Source organism: Camelus bactrianus, chromosome 12 (genome assembly GCF_048773025.1).
Source record: "Camelus bactrianus isolate YW-2024 breed Bactrian camel chromosome 12, ASM4877302v1, whole genome shotgun sequence".
Lineage (NCBI taxonomy): Eukaryota > Metazoa > Chordata > Mammalia > Artiodactyla > Camelidae > Camelus > Camelus bactrianus.
The window spans coordinates 63229804-63252078 of NC_133550.1; the positions used below are offsets into that span (position 1 = coordinate 63229804).

Here is a 22275-nt window from a genome sequence, read left to right on the forward strand (position 1 = left end):
CTGCATGGAAAGGCAAGGAGGCTTCAATGACACGCACTGCTCACATGTAGGGCTGAGGGCAGGCAATGTGGAAGGGTCAGCTCAGCCACAGAACTGAGCAAAAACAGGTAAAAGACAGCTCAGAAGAGGAGAACAAAGTGACCGCAGGGACACAAAGCCCTGGCTGGAAATCGGGGGCTCACTGTGGAGCTTAAAGGGCGGCCTTCAGCACTGATACTAGGAGACAGGCCAGGAGGGGACGAGAGGACGAGGGGAATTTATTAGCTGTCCTGGGCTGGGTCGAGAAAACCACAAGTGAAGAAGACCAAGAAGAGAATCCAAGATAATAATCACCAATCCCAAAAGACTGTTCCACTTTATACAACATTATAATCTAATCCTCTTAACAACCATTATTCCAATTCTGTATATGATGAAACTAACACGGCAGTAACCTATGAGGTCACTCCCCGAGTGGTGGGCCCCCACCCAGGTCCAGTTCTGTCTCCCCTTCTCCCTTGGCGACAAGGGTGTGCGTCTCTGTCACTCCTTGAAGAGCCCACTCACTTTGTGCTGCTCTTTCCCCACATTTAACTCAAGTTCACCAATTTCAACAGCTACTTCCAACAGGTGAAAGGGGGAGGGAGCAATGGCCCCTCTTCCTTGGGGCTCCCGTTGAGACTCCTGGAAGGGGCTTCCCAGGTTCATGTGGGGAAGACTGGAGCAGAGGCCGCAGTGCTCATGGGGGTTGGGGTGGACGGGGTACTCCTGGGCCTGTCCAGCCAGCTTTGTCAAAAGCCACAGCTGTGGAGGGCAACCTAGTGAAGCAATGTAGGGGTGACACAGGTGAGCCCCGGGCGGTCCTGATGTCGGAGCAGGTGTAGATACTTAAACTCACCACCAGCTTCCACGCTAAAGGAATGAAACACAGGAAGCATACTGGAACCGGTAATAAATTTTAAAGTTTAGGCCTCTCCTAGTTGTGGAAAATCCCCGAAGACTCAAAGTTAACCATAAATGTATGTCTGAACAGGAAGGCTGCATTCACCCTGGACCTTCATCCCTGCTCCTTGCTGCCTTAATGGCTTTGCCACAGAAGCCAGGGTATTACTCAGAAATTTCATTTTTCCAGAAACTTCTAGAAGGCAGTCTCTGAAAGAGAAGCCCTCAAAACCAATGCAAACCCAAGAGGGCACCAAAACTTGATCCCTTCCTCCCACTCTCAGAGAGCTGGTTTTGCTGGAACACTTGCATGGCTTTGTGTGAACACAGGGAGGTGTGCAAACATGCACTGAAAGGCAAGATACGAAGCCCCCACGGAAATTGAATGAACACAGTGGCTAAGAGGTGTGGCGCTCGTAATCAGAGTTTCAGTTCTAGATGTGGGCCCCACCCCTGGCTGGCTCTAACCACTGGTTAGTATTCTGTTCCCTCTCCGGCACCCATCTTCTTTCTCCCCTTACACATTTGCTGCCTTAATTAAATGAGGTCTTTCGTGAACTAAAAAGAGAAAAACTGTTTTAATTTCCTTTTAAAAACTACACTGCCATCCTCTCCTAAGGGGTGCTGTGCTGCATCTCCAGCTGAGAGCGCAGGAACACGGACCAAGCGTCTTGATCAGATCCAGCACTGACGAGCGAGGAGGAGGAGCCTAAAACCAGTCCAGTGCATGAGTTAGCGCTTTCCCACCACCAACCCCAGGTCTGGCTCAGTGTACAGGCAAGTGAAAGTCCTCTAGGATCCACAAAGCAGTTCTGGAAACGCATCTCAGCAAGAATGACAGCAATGAGCTACCAAGACTCATTTCCTCATAGTTATCACTAAGGAATATTTATTAGGTGCCTGCATCTGAGTGTCACTTTACCAGGTGCTGACACTGTTGAAGTGATCATTCCCATTCTCGGTAAGACACAATGTTAGACTTAATCTGGCCACCAATTCTGTATTCAGAAAAATGCAAAGGCTATGAATACAGGACAGCTAACAGGTCACAGAGTGCCACAGGCAAAGGAACCCTTCTCTTAGACAAGCTGCTAGATTTCTCCTTCCGCTGTAGAAGCAGGAGGCACACACACAGTGCATCGATAGGGGCTGTGTGTGTGGTAACAAAGGTAGGAAACCAGAACTACATCTGTCCAGCTACCAACAGACAATTCTTGAGTAACTACTGTGCCAGTTACTGAGGACAAGGTTATCCAGGATGGAGTCTCAGCCCTCAAAGGCAGCTCAGGATCTGGTTAAGGAAAAAGACAAAATTACAATACCAAGTGTAGTTGTAGAGGTAAGTCAAGTGCTACACAGGACAGAAGAGGCAAAAAGAATATACAAACCATCCAGGTAGGTTTTTACAGAGAAAACCCAAATGAACGGAACAGAAACACCACAGGCAGGCAAGGGAGGGAGTGGGGAGGCCATCTGAGGCCGAGGAAGAGCCACAGCATGAAGATGCAAAAGAGCAGGACAAGTTCGAGGGACTACCAGCGGTCTGACGTGGCGGGGCCAAGGTGCTTATGTGGGACGAGAGGCCTGCAGGGAGGCGGGGCCCAGCCTGTGAGGGGCTCTAATGAGCGGTCGCAGGGCCTGAGTCTAGGAAGATGGGCAGATAAACTTTTCGCTATTTCTCCCACTGAGTACAATGAAACACCCTGGACATTACATATAAAATGAACCTAAGTAGGTTCTAAAAGGTGGAGAGAAGGTGGCAGACTGGCTGGGGCCTTGGAACCTGGAGAATGACACAGCGGTGAGTCTCTGAGCTTCCTTTCTGCCTCATACGCCCCAGACTTGGAGCCAAAGAAGCTGGCAACCTGGAAATGCTAATGAGGCGGACAAAAAAGCCCCAAGCAAGAACTACGCTTACTAGCCAAAGGACCAGGAAAAGGGCCGCCTACCCAGACAGAAAACTTCTAGACAGTTATCACTCTATTCCAGCCAGACACCACAGAAAAGCCCCACCTCCACCAGGAAAGACCAAGCGGGGAGTCCAGACCTTCACCCTCACAAGAACTGTAATGAAGCACCCCAACACTTCTGGGCCAGGTGGTATCGAAGAAGGCCAAGTACGAAGCTGCCCCCAACCCAAGGAGTAAGTGCAGACCAAGCAGGGAGCCTGGACTTACATCCCAACCCAGCAGTAAGGAGGCAGCCCCCCTTCCCCACCGAGGTGATGTCAGGGGAGGACCAGCGAAGAGTCAGGATAACTGACTTTGAGCATAACGAGGTCATTTCCACCCACAAAAAAATCTAACATCGTGTCATTCGAGCCCTGGAAAGAGAGGGAAATGATGGGTTGGAAAAGTACTTAAATTAATGGCTGAAAACTTCGTAAATTTTGCAAGAGATGTAAGTCTAAAGACTCAAGAAGGTGAGCAAATCCCAAAAAGTTACAAAGAAATTCACATCTGGATACACTGGAATTAAACTTCTGGAAACTAAAAACACAGAAAAAAACTTGAAAGCAGCCAGAGGAAAAACAATTTGAGTGACAGCAGATTTCTTATCAGAAACTATGGAGGCCAGAGCGCAGTACATAGTTCTTTTCAAGTGCTATCAAGAATTGTACCCTGAGATCAATGTATAACTATTGCATTTACCAGGCAAGTGACAGAGTCAAAACTGTGAGGAGGGGGTGGGGAGTTATTCTACCCTGATGCTTTAGGTTAAAAAAGTAAAGGAACAGAAACCCACCTGGTAACTTGGTATGTATTCGCTTCACCCCATATGCCTGCACTCACATGCTGCCCCCTCTTCCCTGCACCCCCTTTTAATTTTGAAATTTTTCAAATCTAGAAAAACCCTGAAAGAGCAAGTAATAAACTACCCTAAAACCTAGATTCTCCAGTTATCTTCCAGCCACAGCTGTCATATCTCTCCCTCATGTGCATGTACACATATACACAACTGTGTTTGTTCAGGCAATCACTTGAAAGTGAGCTCCAGATACAGTCCTCCTTCAGAACCTGCAGGTGATTGGTTCTAGGACCCCCTACGGACACCAAAACCCAAGGATGCTCAAGTCCTTTATATAAAATGGCATATGGAGTATTTGCATGTAACCTACGCACATTCTCCTATATTATTTTTTTTCTCCCACATACCTTAAATCATCTCTAGCTTACTTAGGATACCTAATATGTAACTGCTATGTAAACAGTAGCCAGCACGTGGCAAATGCAAGCTCTGCTTTTTGGAAATTTCTGGAATTTTTTTTCAACTATTTTCAATCTGTGGTTCTGCATATACAAAACCTGCAGATACAGAGGGATGACTGGATCAATCACAACATGTCATCCCTAAATTCTTCCATTTCCTGAGAATAAAGACATTCTCTTATGGAACTAAAATACCTTTATTACACCTGATAAAATTAACATTAATTCAACAATATGATCTAATATACAGTCCTCAGTTGACCCTCAAATGTCTTTTATAACTGGATTTCTTCCCCTTAATCCAAGATTTAATCAAGAGTCATGCACTACATTTAATTATTGTCCCTTTAGTCACAACTTGGAACGGTACTCTGGTTTTTTCACTTTTCATGACACTGACTTAAGTATACAAACCAGCTGTCTTATGGAAAGAATGTCCTATATTCCGAATTTGGCTGTTTCCTCATGATTACATTTACGTTAAACATTTTTGGCAAGAAGACTGCACTGTTGATGTGTACTTCTGAGTATCAGGAGGCACATAATATGTTGTCCAAACACTGACAGTGCTAAAAGTTTGAAAGGTGATACCAGATCTCTCCATCTTAAAGGTAGCATAGCATTTCCCCCTTGGTAATTAAGACATAATTGGGGTGGGGGGGGCAACATTTTGAGGCAATGTGAAAATCCTGTTCCCTAACCACCATTTACCTGCCTGAAATCAATGATTACCCCGGGAACTGCAAAACAGTAAGAATTGCATTTTTATACAAGATCACTCTAGTAGTGATCAAGAGGCCAGTGAGAAGAATAAAATGGAGTGACCGGGTAAATGGTCGAGTCATTAACACTCCTAGAGAGGGGATGCAGGAGGAGTTAGCCCGGGACAGGGTAGGAGAGACTGTGTTCGGTCTGGGGCATGCAGATTATGAGTTGATTGTGAGACACCCTATCAAGACATATGCAAGTGCTGTGTGTGTATGTATCTATGTACACATGTACATGTATGTATACATGCATGTGTGTGTGTGTGTGTGTGTGTGTGTGTGTGTGTGTGTGTGTGATTATCTAGGGATAATGTGATATGATATGTAGAAACAGAAGATACGTCCCATGATGAACCTTGAGAGAATCTCAGAATTTAAGCACAGGTGATGAAAGGAGCCCAGCAAAGCACCCTGAGGAGGCTCACAGGGGTGGGAGAGGGCTACGCAAAGCTGACACAAAGAGTCAGCTTCCACAAAAAGGGTGTAGGCAGAGAAAGAGAGATGTTGACAGTGGGCAGGTCAGACAAAGCAAGCTTGCAAAGCTTCCGGAGGATTACCTGTACTGAGCACATGGCCAGAGGTCTCAGAGCTATGCCAGTGAGTTGGTGGAGGCAGAAACTAATTACAACAGGTTAAGGAGTAAGAGGTGAGGAAGTGGAGTCCAGAGGTTTCTGTCCCCTGAGAGGTTAAGATGTGCTAACAGTTATTATTCACTCATTCTCCCAACAAATATTAACTGAGAGCCCACATGTCTCAGACCCCGTTTTGGTCCATGTTCTCGTGGAGCTTACACTCTAGTGAAGAATGACATATAATAAACATCTAACAGAGTAGGAGGTGATACATGTTCTGAAGAAATATTAAAGCAGGGTGCGGGCGACAGAGAGTGATGGGGCAGGACTTTACACGCAGTGGTCAGGGAAAGACTTTCTGTTGTGACGTTTGAGCCGAGACCTTGAGGAAGGGAATGAGCCCTGCAGGCAAGGGGAACAGCAAATGCAGAGGCCCAGGATGGGAACCCGCCTGAGTGACAGAGGGACACCAGGCAGGCCAGGCCGGCAGAGTAGAGTGAGCAGAGAAAGTGGGGGGAGATGTGGTGAGAGGGGGAGCCATACAGGGCCTTGCAGGACTGGACTTCACTCTGTTCACAAGTGGCACTAGAGGAAATGAAACGGGGAGAAGAAATAAAGCAGGATTGTGGCTGTCAACCTTGCCAACGACAAAAAGGCTCCCGAGTGTAATAAAAAGATTTGCTGTAAATGGTTTCCTTGTTTTTCCCCTGATGTTTGCATAGTGTGTTGGGAATTACCTACTTGAGTTTCTTGGGACCCATTATTTTCCACACTTTATAATGGAGAACTGACTTGCCTGAGATCACATCCTGATCAACTGCAGAACGAAGACTAAACTCTCACTCTTCTGATTCCAAAACTCAGATCTTTTCACTTATGAATATTTCAGCATAAGTAAGATGGGAGGAGAGACGGAAGTGGGCCAGAGAAAAGATACTTCACCGATCAACTATCTTTAAAAAATAAACAAACAAACAAAAACTGTGATAGTTACCCCCAAAAAACCATGACAGTGATTTTAATATGATCTTTTACATTTTCCTTTCTTCTCAAGGTTATTCCTCTGGAAAGAAATGCTGCCTTGTCATTTTCTCTCTACTGTTGGCAGTGGGACAGAAGGGAGGACTTCAGATATAACCTCAGAAAATGTCAAGGGGCACACATTTTCCCATTCCTTTTCCCATCAGCCCTCCCCTGAAGGGGCCAACATAGCAGAAAAGGGAGTTGCTGTATAATCAAACTCCTTCCAAAGTTAACTGAGTCTTTTGCCACATCCCTTGGCCCTGGCACAGAAGTCTGTCACACAGCTCCAGGCAGTTCATTAACTGTGCCAAACTGACCACGGACACGGTACAAGGCCATGAGAGAGGCAGGCAAGGCAGACTTTTCCCAGCCCTGGAGACGGGGGGTCACAAGCTGTTTGTACCCAATCACTTCACATGCAGCAGCCTCAACTGTCTTAGCAATTCATCATCCACTCCTGAATCAGGTGCACAGGGCCATCCTCTGCGTCAGAACCCCTGGGGAGAAGACAGTAACAACATTCTACGCCATCACTAAAAGTGAAAAAAGGGAACGATGCCAGCAGCCCTTGGTCCAGTGTTTCTCCAAGTGTGGGACCAGAACCACACCTGTATTAGAAAGTCTCTGGGGTGCAAGGACCTCTCTGTAACGCAGATTCCCGAGCTTCAAAGAATTTTAACTTTTAGTAAGCTCTTCAAGGATTCTGGTGCCAATAAAACTTGAAAACCATTCATTCCCTAGTCCAAAAGGCAGGGGAAAGGTAATACCGCACATGAGAAAGTAAGGATTTTTATTTGCTCATTCTCCACCACCAGGGGCTAAGTGACAAAAAAGTACACCTGGGAAGGACTTGATAACTTTTCTGAACAGTTAACTTGAAATGTCAACTCTGCTGGCTGTGTGGGGCTCACAGATTGGTAGAGTTTAATCTCCTGAACTCCCTTCAGGGTCACTGCTTCAAGGTGCAAAGCATACATTTCTGAGAGTCAAAGGATCAGGGCTTTTTGCCATTTTCCTCATACCCTGGCAAGGGCCTAATTCAGCTGGGAAGGACTCCACACCCTGCTGTTTGTGTTTGGGCCTGGCAATCACACTCGATGGAAGGCAGCTACAGAAATGCAGTCCTTGGTCTTAGCATGCAGTGGGCGGGGAGCACAGAAGTGCACTGGTGCTGGTACAGGAAATGGGGAGGGTCACCTACACACTGAGTGATGAGAGTACAGAGGCTGGCTGTGTCACTGGTGTATAAGGGTTTACACTAGCATTAGGAGATGCTTTTTTTAGGATTCCATAGCAGGGGCCCTTAATTTGGGGCACACTATACCAGCTTTAGAGTATCTATGAATCCCTGGAAACTGTATGCTGAATTTTGGGTATTTGCTTGGGCAACTGTCTAGTGAGAAGTATACGATTTCCCAAGGAGCATCAATGGCACAAAATAAATCAAGAACCTCTGATTTAACTAAGTCATTAGGACAGAAGAGAAAATATACTCATGACCTTCAAGCCTCACACCAGCAGACAGACAGCAACTTGGAAGCAATTTTAATGGAGGGCTTAAAAATGATGGAGTTACTCTCACCCCTCCCACTAACTTTCACCTTAACCTCATCAACTACAAGTCCTGATCTAATGCCGTTTTCAGTTTTCTCAAAGTTGAAATTTTGGTGAAAATACCTCAGGATATCATCATAAAATTCCTCTGTCAATAAGAATCATTAGACTGTGATCTTCAAGAACTGGCATGGGGTTTGGAGCTAGAAGACGTAAATTGGATCTACCTCTGTCTTTCACTGGTAGTGTGACCTTGGGCAAGTCACATGACCCCTCTGGGCCTCAACAACCTCATCCGCAAAATGGCAATTATACAAACTACTGCAGTGACTGTCAGCATTAAAGAAAGGGAAAGTGCGTTGCCATCTGCTAGAAGCTCTGTTAAGTTTGAAGCATTGCTACTGTTTTAACTTTTTTTCTGTGCCATCCTTCTCCTGAAGGAAACTGTGTGTGTGGAGTCGAATGCTGAGAGCTAATAACTGGGGTTGACTTCCATTTTTTTGTCTTTCTGTTTTTAGCTGTCATACCAAAAAGCCAATAAAAATAACCTGCAATATTAACCAAAGAGCTGTGTCAACAGTTTTAGGGACTGGCCATGACAATGAAAACCAGAACTAAGTTCATGTGAATCAAGAAGGAGCTTGGGTGCTGGGGAATGGGGAAGGGACCATGCATTCTGGGGCAAGCAAGGGTCCGAAATCACAGTCAGAAAATGTGCTTCATACACATCCTGTTTTGGTACTCAGGCTTGCCACCACCCCTGTTTTGGCACTTGGGCTGTCACCCCCACCCAAACCAGCAGGAAAGCCAACTACCAAGAATGAATGTTAAAAGTGAAGACTCAAAAAAAAAAAAGTGAAGACTCAAGGATGCTAATCTTTTCCTTCCCAGAAGTGCAAGCTGCTCCAGAGTCTTGTGCCCCTGACCCAATGATGGTGAAAGAGATTCAAGACAGGGAGAAAAAATCACCAGACAATCTTGTACAGCATGAACATCAACAGGTAGTGTTTCAAAGGCTGACATATCAAGGCTCAAATATTTTGAATTTGCTCACAGAGAAAAAAATGTGACACTGAATATATATATATATGTTCATGTATAACTGAAAAATTGTGCTCTACACTGGAATTTGACACAAAATTGTAAAATGATTATAACTCAATAAAAAATGTTAAAAAAATTTTTAATTTGGCCTTCCAAGCTTCTCTTTGACATATATGCCAGCTGTGTTTATATCTGGCTTTCACACCACAGCCCAGTCTAACGCTCCAGATCAATTATCGTTCTAATATACACTCCATGCTGATGCATGCACACACACACACACACACACACACACACACACACAGAGCTACTGCCTCTTTGTGAAGTCCCATAAGCATTATGACTAAGTCATCTGTTTAGATACACGCTCCAAATCACCTTTGTCCTTCTGCAAATAATATCCGACCAGGCTGAAGAACTTTAACTCACCACCATCATCAAATGTCTATTAGGGCTCCCCATGAGTGCATAATTCTTTAGGATTTGAATTGTTTAGGTAAAATTAGTGTGTAGCTTCAACAAGTGGCTTTATAAATTCCTTTACTTCACTTATAATCCTTAAAAGATGCTGGCCTTGGATATCTCAGACACTTCAAAAACTAATTGTTAAATAAAATAAATACCTACTCTACTTTTTAGATATTAAATTGTATCAAGAAGAGTACTCTTGATAGCTTGTTCAACGGAGCTCACTGCTGGATTCTTCTTCAGATTTAACAGTGAATATACTCAGAACATAAAACTCATTCTGGAGTCTATTTTAGGATCTGTTAGCAACTGGACAAGGAGGAGGTTCTATGCTAGTCACTGTGGGAATACACCCTACAACAACGGGAAGAGAGGTGAGGATGCTGACATCTATCAGATGTGCAACATGAAAACGCCTGGGATGATGTGCCAAGCTCGCCTGCTCCTGAGATGAAAGAGAAGACTCCCGAGACCGTGTGCCCAACACAATATTCTCTCAGCTTCAGATCTAGGGGTCAGGTTAGCCCCAGTCCTGGAACACATGTTTAACCATGGTGTTTATCAAATGCCACTTAAACTTGGGATTCAACCACAATTCAATGGTCACATTCCTGTGCTGAGGACATGTAAGTATGTGTGGGGTTCTCTGCTTCTTAAAAAAAAAAAAAAAAGTTATATTGTACGTCTGACACTAATATAATGTTATATGTCAATGATATCTCAATTAAAAAGGAAAGGAAAAAAAAACTAGCTCTTTCGTCCAAAGATATCTGAAGGAGCCAAGCGGAGCGCACCGCACTAACAGTCGTGGGTGAACATCTGACAGAAGCACAGGCCTGAGGGCACCGACTGGACTGGAGCGGCGGGCAAACTGCAGGCTTTGGAAAGGCCTTTCCTGGGATCCTCCTGGAAAGGGGAACTGGGCAGATCTTGGCCACTTCTTTGGTGCCCAGGGACTGATGTTCAGAGACCACCACACAGAGCTTAAAGCAACTCCCAAGTGGACCGGAGCAAATGGGAAGTGACCGAGGCCCAGGTGAGAACCAGTTCTTACCCTGGCCCCACCCAAACTCATAATCTACAAAGTATCCTTTGGGACATAATGTCTTGGACACTGTAACACTTCACTTAAAGGCAAAACAGTGACATTTCCTTGAAGCCAACAATTTTGTCATCTTAAATCTTCCTAAATTTAAAAAAAAAACGGGAGGTGGCAATTCAGCCTCAAATTAGACCCTCATCTGCTCTGGAGTTACCACTATGTCCCTGCTGGTGAACATTTCTGTCTCTTGGTAAGTTGCCCAGAAATAAAAAGATATTATTTCCAACCCAGCCATTTGTTTGTTTTGTTTGTTTTAAGAGAGGTTTAAAAAGAAACACACATTCCCATGGAGAGGGCAAGCTATTAACTGGTGGTCCTATTCATACACAATTCTAACGGAGCACCATTGTGGCTGGGGTTCTTTGACAATAATTTTCAGCCAATTTTTTTTTTCTTTTAATCCTAGGGTACAGAAGAAAGAGCAATTAAGAAGGATTTTATTTATTGAAAAATAGTTCGTGTTCCCAAACACTGCTTTTGACAGAACTTAATGAGATACATATATTAAAAGCTGCTTTCATATTCACAACATGGTAGATCCAAGACAATGCTCCTCTCATTCTTAACTGCAAATAATACTGCCTGTATCTCAAAAGCATGAACAGTAACATCACCTCACCTACCTCCAAACTCACTCTGTTGGGTAGATAAGATGGGTTATTATCCTCACTTTATAAAAGTAGAATTTGAGTTCAGAAAAGTTAAATGGGTTGCTCAAAGTCACCTTGCTCCTAAGTGATAGAATAAACCTTAAAACTCTATTGTCTAATACAACAGCCACCACCCACATGTGACTATTTAAATTAAAATTAATTAAATTAAATTAAAATTCAGCTCTTCACTCAAGCTAGTCATGTTTGAAGCACTCAGCAGCACGTGGGGCTAGTGGCTGGTATTAGGAGTGTCACCATCCTTGCTAAAAGCACTAGTGAACAGGGCTGGTCCAGAGGCTAGTTCTTTTGAATTCATGGTAACTTGGGGAAAAGATCCCAGGGCATCTCAGTATTTAATAAAGATGGCCTGAGAGAGACAAAGTTAAATCATAGTCTCTTCTCATTACAAGAAACTATGAGGCCTTGGGGGTTGGTTTATCCTCTCAGGGGTTACAAAAACTAAAAATTATTTTTAAAAGAGCTTCACCAAAATGGATTTGATCCATATGTATTCAGGAAAGAGAATCTTGAAACTCAGTTTGTACATTTGATGAGGAATAATATAATAACCCCCAAGTTACAAATAACAAAAATATTATTATTGACAAGAACTTTAGCTTCAGAGGAAAAGAGATCATAATAATCAATCCTGACACTTCCAGCCATTACATCACCTTTCGTCAGAGTTTAGAAGAAACTTCTTGGTGCAGAGACTGCTGTGGCCAGATGAACAGGAGACTTTCAGCTAACGTGGGGCTCAGCAAACAACAGCTTAGATCAGCTACGAGTGCCACCACTGGGCCACACTGTCTCTGTGGAGACCACTCAGCCAACACCAACAGCTGAAGCAAGACACAGGGCTCGAACTGTAGAACTGCAGGGTCAGGGATACTCAAGATGTGGTGAAGCTCATTAGAAAGAGAGCTGTGGGGGCTCCACGACATAAAGCCATCCTTTCCAGTTTCAGTGTGAGAACATGAGGCCTAGCAGACCTCCCGGCCAGTCAGAACTGGCTGGCCGACTGGTTCAATTTTCACCCAGCAGCATGCCTGGGCGCCTGGCAGGGCCGGGCAGTTTGACGGGACTGGCTGCCCTCTCTGAGCTGTGCTGTCCTCGCTCTTTAGATTCTCACAACAACTGAGAAGCAAGTGCCACCAATGGCAGTGGCCGAGTCCACAGAAACACCACATACAATGAAAAAAAAAAAAAAAGAAACAAGCTCACTCAGGAAACAGAAGAAGGCCCTTACTCTACAGGACAAACATAATGATTTCCTCGTGCGTCTGCCAAGGTGCCGAGGCTTTCCTACTACAGGCACAGGGGAAAACAATGAATTGCTAAGAGTAGCATCAGAAAGTTGCTAGTCTCTGCTTTTTCTCAAGGATTCACAATAGAAAAACAAAAGGCTGAGCGGGAAAAGGCAAGTGAGATGCTTTGCTCATATCTAGAAAGATTACAGGAGACTTTTTCTCATTTGTTTGGAGAACTTTCATGGTTTCCTTTAAAAAGCTATTCCTCTGCAGCAGCTCTCATTGCCAGAATGTAATTTTCACCTGAACCTTATGACTTGCACACCTTTAAATGCCAAAGAGAAAGGCTGTGGGGAAAGTCTGTTTGAGAACAAAGTGTACCACACATGACCCACCTCTTCTATGAATCTTCATCCTAGACACAGCAGCATTCCTGGTCTTAATCTTTGGACTTAAAACACCAGCTTCCTATCTGTGCCATATCTCCTCTCCCTCAAGATAGGCAGAGTTTCAGACATCATTAAAGAAAGCTTAGGGCCTGGAATATGTAATCCTTTGCTATCTGGCACTCTGCATTTGGTAGGGTTTAAATAGTGTTAAATTTGAGACATATGTTTACATGACAAGAATGAAGGATTCTGGGAAATGAACCTGTTTAAAATCACACCAGAAACCAATTTCTATATCCCATAGTTTAGATGCCATGAACAAAGCATATCAAGTAGCAGAAAGAGGTGTATAGGAATTGAGAGATTCTTTAATCCCCTGAATTCTATAGGAAGGCCATACACCAACTTTAAATAACACGCAAAAAAACCCATTATGAACAACCCTGAAGGCAAGAGAGCCACTGAAGACAGCATGTCCTACAGATACGGTGTCAGAACTGCAGGCCAGTCCCCTGTGGGAACAGTGTGTGAGTGCTCTGTGAAATGAGGTGGGCGGGCTCTTCTTCCTAGAGCTACAGAAGGACTGGGATGAGAAGAATTTGATAAAAGATACAAACAGAAACGACAAGGCAGAATACAGCCATGACTACACTGCTCCTTTCCCTTGGTTTGAAGGTCCTAACTACTCCCTAAGCTGTACAACAAACTTAAATATAAAGGCACTTTCAGAAACTCCTCAGGCCAGCAAGATGGAAATGAAAATGGGCACTTCAAACCAGATGTTACTTTTTCAGGTCTCCAAATCTCCAATAATCAACAAGTTGCTGATCCAATTATGATTTGTCCCCACCACTATTCATATTTTCTTTTTCTTTCTTTCCTTTTTTTTTTCATCATTCCTGGTCCTACAGTATAGTCAATTTCTTGTGTACAGCATGTTTCAGTCATACATATACATACATAGATTCATTTACATATTCTTTTTCATTATAGGTTACTACAAGATACTGAATATAATCCCCTGTGCTATGCAGTAGCAACTTGTTCTTTCTCTATTTTATATATAGTAGTTACTATCTGCAAATCTCAGACTCCCTACTTATCTCTTTCCACCCTCTTTTCCTCCTGGTAACTATTAAGTTTGTTCTCTATGTCTGTGAGTCTGTTTCAGTTTTGTAAACACGTTCATTTGTGTCTTTTTTTCAGATTCCACATGAGTAATATCAGATGGTACTTTTCTTTCTCTTTCTGGCTTACTTCACTTATAATGACGATCTCCAGGTCCACCCATGAGCTCATATTTCCTTTTGAAAGATGTGAGTGGAGGGTGAGACAGGGGATTATGAGGATGTCAGGGAGGCAGAGAATACTGGAAATGACAATAGACAGGAGTTAGGTTAGAGGGCGAGGGATTAAGGTGAGGAAGTGGAGTTTACTCAGAGGGTAGGGGGCTGGGAAATAAAAAAGTCTCACCTTTGGGAACTCAAGGTCCTTCCTGCATATCACCAGGTATGTTGATGAGCAGGGAACTTCACACCTGAAACTATCCCCCAGGCCTCAACACTCTCTCTCATATAATCTAAGAGTTTGCTACCTACTTTCTTCAGTAGAAAAGCTGAAAACCAAACTATGCCCAAGGCCGAAGGTGGCTCATTATATGAGGGAAGATGGGAAGATGCAGTATTCTCAGAGAAGCAGGGCATTTCTATTCCCTTAGGAAGGGCAATTATTCTCACTTCACACATACAGAGAACAAAGTATACTATCAGATATTCAGAATATTTTAGAACCTGGGCTCCTGACAGAAGAGGGGCGTTGTTTCAAATTCCATGCCCAGAATTCCAACAGCAGAATTTGCAACAGAGTGGTATCTGTTTTGGTCTTTCATCCTCTCTCCCTCCCTCCCCATCTTCTCTTCCTCTCTCTCTCACACAGGCCACACTTTACAACTGGCTGTCTTCATTCATTCATTCAGTGCCAGGCACTGGGGACAGAAATATAAATAAGATGCTTTCTCAAGGAGCTCACAGTCTAATTGGAGAGACAAACATAAGCAGATAACTGCAATACTGAAGCATCATTTATCTTAATAATGTGGAATACTGTAAGAAATGCTAAGCAAGGAGACTATACCTGATAAACCCTATTAAATAGTTATTTCCAGTAGCCCCTGGTATCAACTGAAAGGAAGAAGAATGCAAGGCACTCATCCTCTGCATGGCTTTCAGATCCTGAACATACTACAGATCCTAAGAAGCAGCACTATGCTCTCAGAACTAGTCCTCTAACTAGAGTCAGCATCCCATGGATCAACACCGATTGCTCTTTATCTTGTGTATGGGCAAATCTTAGCTCCTCAAATCAACTGTTAAATGTCTCGAGGGCAGGTACCATGGTATACTTCTTTAATCTCCACAGCATCTAGGACTACCCTGGGCACAAAGCAGACACTAAGCACATGATATCCTTGGTGAAAGGGACAAGCAGATGTGACGCTGGGCAACTTGTTCCTCTACAGGGTTTGTAGATTGGCAGATCTGGAATGTTTTGTAAAGCACAACACTGCCCTCCCTACCTGATCACATTACTGATCCACTGCACAAGCCATCTGCTCTATCAGATGCTTTAAGGAGGGGAAGTCCTTCACTGGAAGGTCAGAGAAGAAGATAGCACGTGGGTAAATGGTTTGGTAGTTAATTGCAATTGAAAAAAAAAAAGATAAATTTGAGACAAGTCCCTTGGCTGAGGCTTAGGACAGAAACAGACCTTAGGCTCTTTATGCTTGCTATGAAGTGCTTAGCTCTTAGAAGAGGACCTGCTATTACCGTGACATAATCAAACCCCATCCCCACTTGCTTAAAAGCCTTCAACGGCTCCCCTTAGCAGTTAAAACAGAATCTACCTCCTCTGTGTGCTACGAGGCCATCACTTTGGCCCCACCCACCGTGCCAATCTTAACTCGCCCCCACTCTCCCCTCACTTACCAGGCCCCAGCCACAATGGCTTCCTTGATGTTTTCAAACATGCCAGGCTCTTAACTGCACTAGGCCCTTATACTTGCTTTTTCTTCTTCCTGGGCCCTCTTCCTGCTTCTGAATGGCCGGCTCCATCTTATCCTTCAGATCTCAGCTCAAATATTTCCTCCTCAGGGAGGCCTTTCTTGACCATCGTTTCCAAAGTGACCCCATCTCATTCCTATTATTTGTTAATATACCAACCAGTTAATTTACTTCATAGCATCTACCATGCTCTGAAATTATCTTGTCTATTTATTTGTCTTCCTGTTTATTATATTATCAGTCTTCTCCTTCTCAGTACAAAACTCCTGAGAGAAGGAGCTGGATTTACTTTGCTGTATCAAGGGGCACACACTAGGAACTCAAACATTTTGAAAGAACGAGTGAAGAATTAGGAAAATACAGTGGCAATGGGTCAGCAGGCATTGAGCTAAGGTGAAAAACATCAGCCCTCCCACTGTGAAGCTAGAAGTTGTTTTGTGATGTATATATTCTTACTTCATCAGGGCAGGTCCAAGCAGCAATAGTCACAAAGATAAAAGGAGTAAAAGGGGAAGCCTGAGCTCTGTCGATGACTTAAAAAAAAGTCAAGAAGAGCAAAATCCTGCTGGCTCCAGCTTCCACTCACTTTATATGGTTGTCGGTATTAAAAGCAGATTTTCTGCTTCTAACAGATTCTAAGGTTGGTTTTATTCCTCCCCAAGTGATGCAATTCTGCACCCAGTAAGCCCAGCGCTGCAATACCCCTTTCAATGACTCCACTCAGGAACACTCACACCACACCAGTCTTAGGGTATCTGAGGATCTCACTCTAAATAAAACTGGGGGGTTCACTTAAAATACTAGGTGGGAAAGGTCGTCTCTTCCCAGGCACCTGAACACTAAGGCAAAAGATGCGAGAAGTGGGTTCCTCCTCACCATACCCCAGCTCAGATCTGTTCCTCCTATACAGGGAAGTGTAACAGGGCGTGGAAACCCTTTTAAAGGTGCAGTTCAGAAGCTGAGGATGATTCAATGGCACCGTCAAACCCAATGTCTGTTTCACTGAACTTGATGAGTTAGGGCGGTTCTCTTAACTATCATCGCCAATTGAGGGGCTCTGAACTTGGAAAAGCATGAGAAAGAAAAGACTGAAAAATGAAACCCGTCGGCCTTATTTTCTGTTAGATGCTTCCCATGGCCTGCTGGGTACACATACCACGTCCTAAAAGCTACTCTAGGGGCTGAGAGAGAGAGAGTGGTACTTACGCGGCATGATCCCTTGGCTCACCAGTTCTTCCCGCGTCCGGCGCTGCTGGAGCTTCAACTGCAGCACTGCAGGGCAGCAAAGAGAGAGGGGAGACGAAGGCTCAGTCGGGCATTCCACCACAAAAGGCACATTTTCAAATGCAAAGAAAGTCTCAGAACAGAAGGGTGTAGTGTGAACGAAGCATCCCCTTTAATTGTGACTGTAATTGCAGAAGTGGCCTGATACAGCAGGGTTTCCGTATTCTGCTGTGGGCGGCGAGAGGAAGTTGCGAAGGGTCTTGCAGGGCGATAACAATCCACAAAGTACCCAAGTCTTGCCTCTTGCTCAAAACCTCCTACAACACTGTGTCCTCCTCCTAAGACTAAAAAAACCACAAATTCCTAACTCAAATAAAACAGAATGAGGACCACTACCCAGCAGAAAAAGCTCTCTAGATGGGCTACACCTTCTTCCTGGTAGTGAATGTTTACCACTGTGAGTATAGTGAATGATACAGCTATTCCCGTAGATCAGGAAGTATTGGTTATTTGTAAAATCTTTTTTTTTTAATGGAGGAGCTGAGTAATTTATTTAACACAGTTAATTTTAACAGTCATAAGCTTGTACATGTAATCATTAATACATATTTCGGATAATACATAACTTAATACATTTCAATATGTAGAATTTATACAGGTCATTTTTCTTTTTATCACAGGCTAATAAAACTCAGAATTGACAACATGATGACAGAAAAAGGATGTAACCACTGAAAATGTAAAGGCATTCTTTTAAAAAGTGTCTTGGGTTAAAGAGAAATTCAAAATGGAACTTACAGATTATTTAGACTGTGTGTGTAATAACCTGGTTATGTGGTAACAACAACTGGGGTCTGGATATCAGGGAACCTGGACTCTCATTTCCGCTTTTGCTAACCTGCTCTGTGACTTTAAGCATGCCACCTATACCTACTCAGTGTCACTAACCCCGCTTCACAGTCTCATTTTCCTGCTCTCTTAACTCTGTTAGCTTGGGAAGAAAAAAAGTTGTTTATAAAAATGTTCTAATATCTATCTATGTAGCCATCTGCTTACCTACCTACCTATACCATAAATATATATTGCTATATATAAGGAAACATAAATATGTACAGCAGTAGCATATGTATGTATGCCATTGCTGTAAAATCATTTCTTTTGTATCTAGAAATTGTACCTGTTTTCACCAAGCAAAGCATTTCTCTAGACCAGAAAATATTTTACCATTAAGATAACCCTTCTCTTCCTCTTACTCTTTACTTCGAGTCTTTTTCAGTTGAGGTGAAAGAACAAAGCCACGTGATTTAAAGCAGATCCGGGCTAGGGGAGGGTGATGGGTGTTTCTCCTATTTCTACTTAATGAAACAATAGGAATTTTTTAAAAGTTAAAAGTCAATTATCTCAGAGGGGGTAGGAAAATAGCTCAGTGCCACCACTGCTTAGCATGCACAAGGTCCTATGTTCAATCCTTGGTACCTCCATTAAATTTTTTTAAAGTCAATTACCTCTATTTTAAATGCCAGTGAAACTAAAGGGTATTACCACTACACAACGTGCAAAATGACCATGGTATGGCCTGCACACACAGGCTAAGTGAGAAAATGTCCAGAAAAGGAGGGTTAAGAGGATCCCACAGGCCATGGGATAAGTTCTGTGATTAAGTCTTCAGTTACAAAGTCCCTGCAAGTCACATCCAAGGGGGACCTGTATTTATTAGGAATCATATTACTCTAATGTCTGCCTTTTTCATCTACAAAGCGGATTTTAAGAAGGCCTCCAAGAATGGCAGAACCATAACTAGGCTCTTGACTATCACTACCCTCCTCCCCAGGACTAACATTGAAATTTTTGAGCCAACTTCAACTCTGGCAACTTCTTATGTTCCCATTTTATCAGGTTTACTGTGCCATGTTCTCTTGTGTTGCAGTGATAGCTCGCCAGCGTGTGTCCTCAGTTGTGCGGGGTCTCACCATTCCAAGTCACCCCACTGAAGTCTGTCCTCCAGTAGCATGTAGGGCCCATCTCTTTATTCACTTTACCTGGGAATGCCTGCCCTCTTCACCTAACCTTCCAAACTCACTCCACAGCACTGAGAATTACTCTTGGCCTCCTGTGAGCTACCTTTTATCCGCTATAAAAAGTATAGTAGCATTTTGCACTGCGTAACATGTCTTCTCTCTCCTACCAGCATATGAACTCCTAAAGAGCAGGGAATAAATCTTATTAATATATGACCCCACCCCACCCCACAGCACTTAATACACAGTAGGCATTTAATATGTGTTTCCTGAACTGAACTGGATCTCAAAATGATGGCACATACAGTCCGGGAAATCTAATCAGGAGGTTATTACTATTATTATTATTTACAAATTAACAGTTAAAAACAAAGCCCTGCCGAATAAAAGATACACTAATAGGTAACATTTACAGAACATGTGCTTTCTGCCAGACACTGGTCTGCATCCTTTCATGTTTTACCTCATTTAATCTTCATAACTCCCCTACGGAGAGAATAGGTATCATTATTCTAATTCATAGGTAAGGAAAACGAGGCCCAGAGAGATTAAGTAATTTACCTCAAGTTATCCCACTAATAAGAGACATAATAGGATTTGAACCCAAGCATTCTGATTCCAGAACCTGGGCTCCTTACTTCCCTGCTTCTCCAGGGTCTTCAGGAAGCCTGTGCTGCTGGGGTAACAGGCATGGAGCACAAGCACCTGGGTTCATTCTCTGGAGAGACAGACAAAGGAGCTGAGGGAAATGGATGGTTCAGGTCTGGGCCAAAGAAGTTTGGGTGACCAACTTCAGTAAAATAAATTTAAATTAATCTAAGAACTTGATTTCAGAATAAATTATAACCATAAATCAGCAGCAATGATAATTATAATAATAAAATACAAATAATAATAGGATTCATTGACGTTGTTATGTGCCAGTCCTAGGCTAAGTGACTGACATGCTTTTAACTTATTTGGAGAAAAAAAAAAACAAAAAACCCTGTGGGGATAGTACATTTATTGTCTCCATTTTACCGATGAGGAAACTAAGAATCAGACCTTTAAGATTTTGCCATAGGTCAGATGACTCAGAAGTGCTGGAACCAGGATTCATAACAGGTCTCTGTGACTCAAGTGAAGGGACCTAATACTATGCCACACTTCTCCTTGGAGGAAAGAAAAAGGAGGGTCAGGCAGGATAAAGTAAGAGGGAAAACGGGCATAAATTCGTCATGTTTTATACTGTTTCTAAGCCATGTTTTCTAAGGCCCAGTGTAAGATGAGCTATTAGAAAATGATTATATATAACAAACTAATTTGATTTCAGAGAACAAGCAAACCTAATGCAATTCAGTAAGTCTGAGCACTTCAAAGAAACAGTAACTAATGAAAACTGTGTCTGTTGTCCAATAATAATTTTGAAATATCAATCAGCAACCATCCTAAAAAGCCACGTACAAATAGGGCCATAAGGGATCCATTATGCAAACTTCTTCATTGAACAACTTCTTGCTTCATGAAAGCAAAACTTTAAGTCTATGATTCAAGTTATTCATGGAGCTTAGTTTTTTTTTAAAACAGCTCTAGTTCAAAGAGGAAGGTTCACCTAATAAACCTTTTCCATCTCTAAAACTAAGTGAAATTAAGGTTCAGTTATCTGAAAATTCCATCTTGTGCCTCTCACAAATTAATTCTAAACTTCATGCTTATCTGAAATCTGACTAACTTTCCCACTCACATAATAGAATTTACCCTGTATCAGGGTATCTTGGGTATTGCTACAACTTGACTATGGGTATGTATTATTTTATACATTGCATAACCCACTCCTGCTAACCCTAACAATGTTTATAAGGAGGAAAATAAAAGATTTAAACAGTAAATTCAGAATTATGGTGTAATTTATCTGTTTGGCAGGGTATACATTCTACGATCCTTTCAACTACAAAGAAATGGATATTTATATGAATTTTCCTTTTCTTTAGTCTATCTTAATTCCTCTTAATTCTAAGCATTCTAAATAAAATGACTTTATGTTTCAAGGCCTTAGGGATTATTCATTTTAGAAGAAATCATTTAATAACTCACTTTCAGTAAATATCATAAGAGCCATATATTATGTATTCACTACAAAAGGTACCCAAGTCAGCAGTGTATTTCAGATGCCATAATTTAATACACATCCATCGTCACTAAGAAATATTTAACACTAGTTCAAATGATTATTTTCAAACACACTGCTAGATCAAGGAGATTTTTAAAAGTAGGAATTTGATGAAGTCTACTTTACTGCACATCATGATTTAGATTTCCCCTCCACTCCCCAGGTCAATAAAAACTAAACAAAAAATACCTTTCTGTGTAAAAGCTTGAGTCTCTCACTGTTATTAAAGCCCACAAATTTAATATATCATCTGTTTCTAAATGGGTCTGTGCAAGCAGCCTATATACAGATGAACAGATGTCTTTAAAGCTGATGGATGGTGAATCAACTGAGCCGTCTGCCAGAAAAGAACTGGAATAGAAAGAAGGGAAACAAACCATAAAGTGGGGACCCAGGTTCTCCTCTCCCCACGAAAATAATCACGTTTTCCATCTGTTTTAAACAAAGGTGATCAACCGCTACTTAAATAACTGGCTATTTGGGAAATTAAAGCAAGGGAATGAGCGTCACATATTTATATTTATGCCCTACAAGACCATGGAGGTATGTTGATGGTATTCAAGGGATAACACCCAATAACTAGTCACATCAAACAATTGTGTCAATCAGGACTGGAAAGAAAAAGTAAAAATAGGTGATGTGTTCTCAAGTCCAGCTCTGCAGCTTCCACTGGTCAGTAGTTCTGGATTTTACTGGAAAGGGAGATGTGCAGCTTGGCAGGTTGTTCCTACCTTATTCATATTTACTCATTATTGGCTCTACCAGGGAGCCAGGCTCCCTTCTAGAATAGGGAGATAAAGCATAAATTATGAGGGAAGTAGAAAAGAAGAGGGAAGGGGTTGGTATGGGAATGACTGAGAAAGAAGAAAAACC

General features: G+C 42.7%; 1 protein-coding gene across 4 annotated transcripts in view; it reads right to left on the reverse strand.

Annotated features, from left to right (window-relative positions):
* The window catches only part of MRTFA (myocardin related transcription factor A), a 109516-nt gene that overhangs the window by 21319 nt on the left and 65922 nt on the right, over window positions 1-22275 (reverse strand). For all 4 annotated transcript variants that reach the window (XM_074375592.1, XM_010960263.3, XM_045520633.2 and 1 more), the window contains exon 2: window positions 17218-17283. In XM_074375592.1, coding sequence (XP_074231693.1) covers window positions 17218-17224 — 7 coding nt within the window. In that variant the 5' untranslated portion in view covers window positions 17225-17283. The remainder of the gene's footprint in view (window positions 1-17217; window positions 17284-22275) is intronic.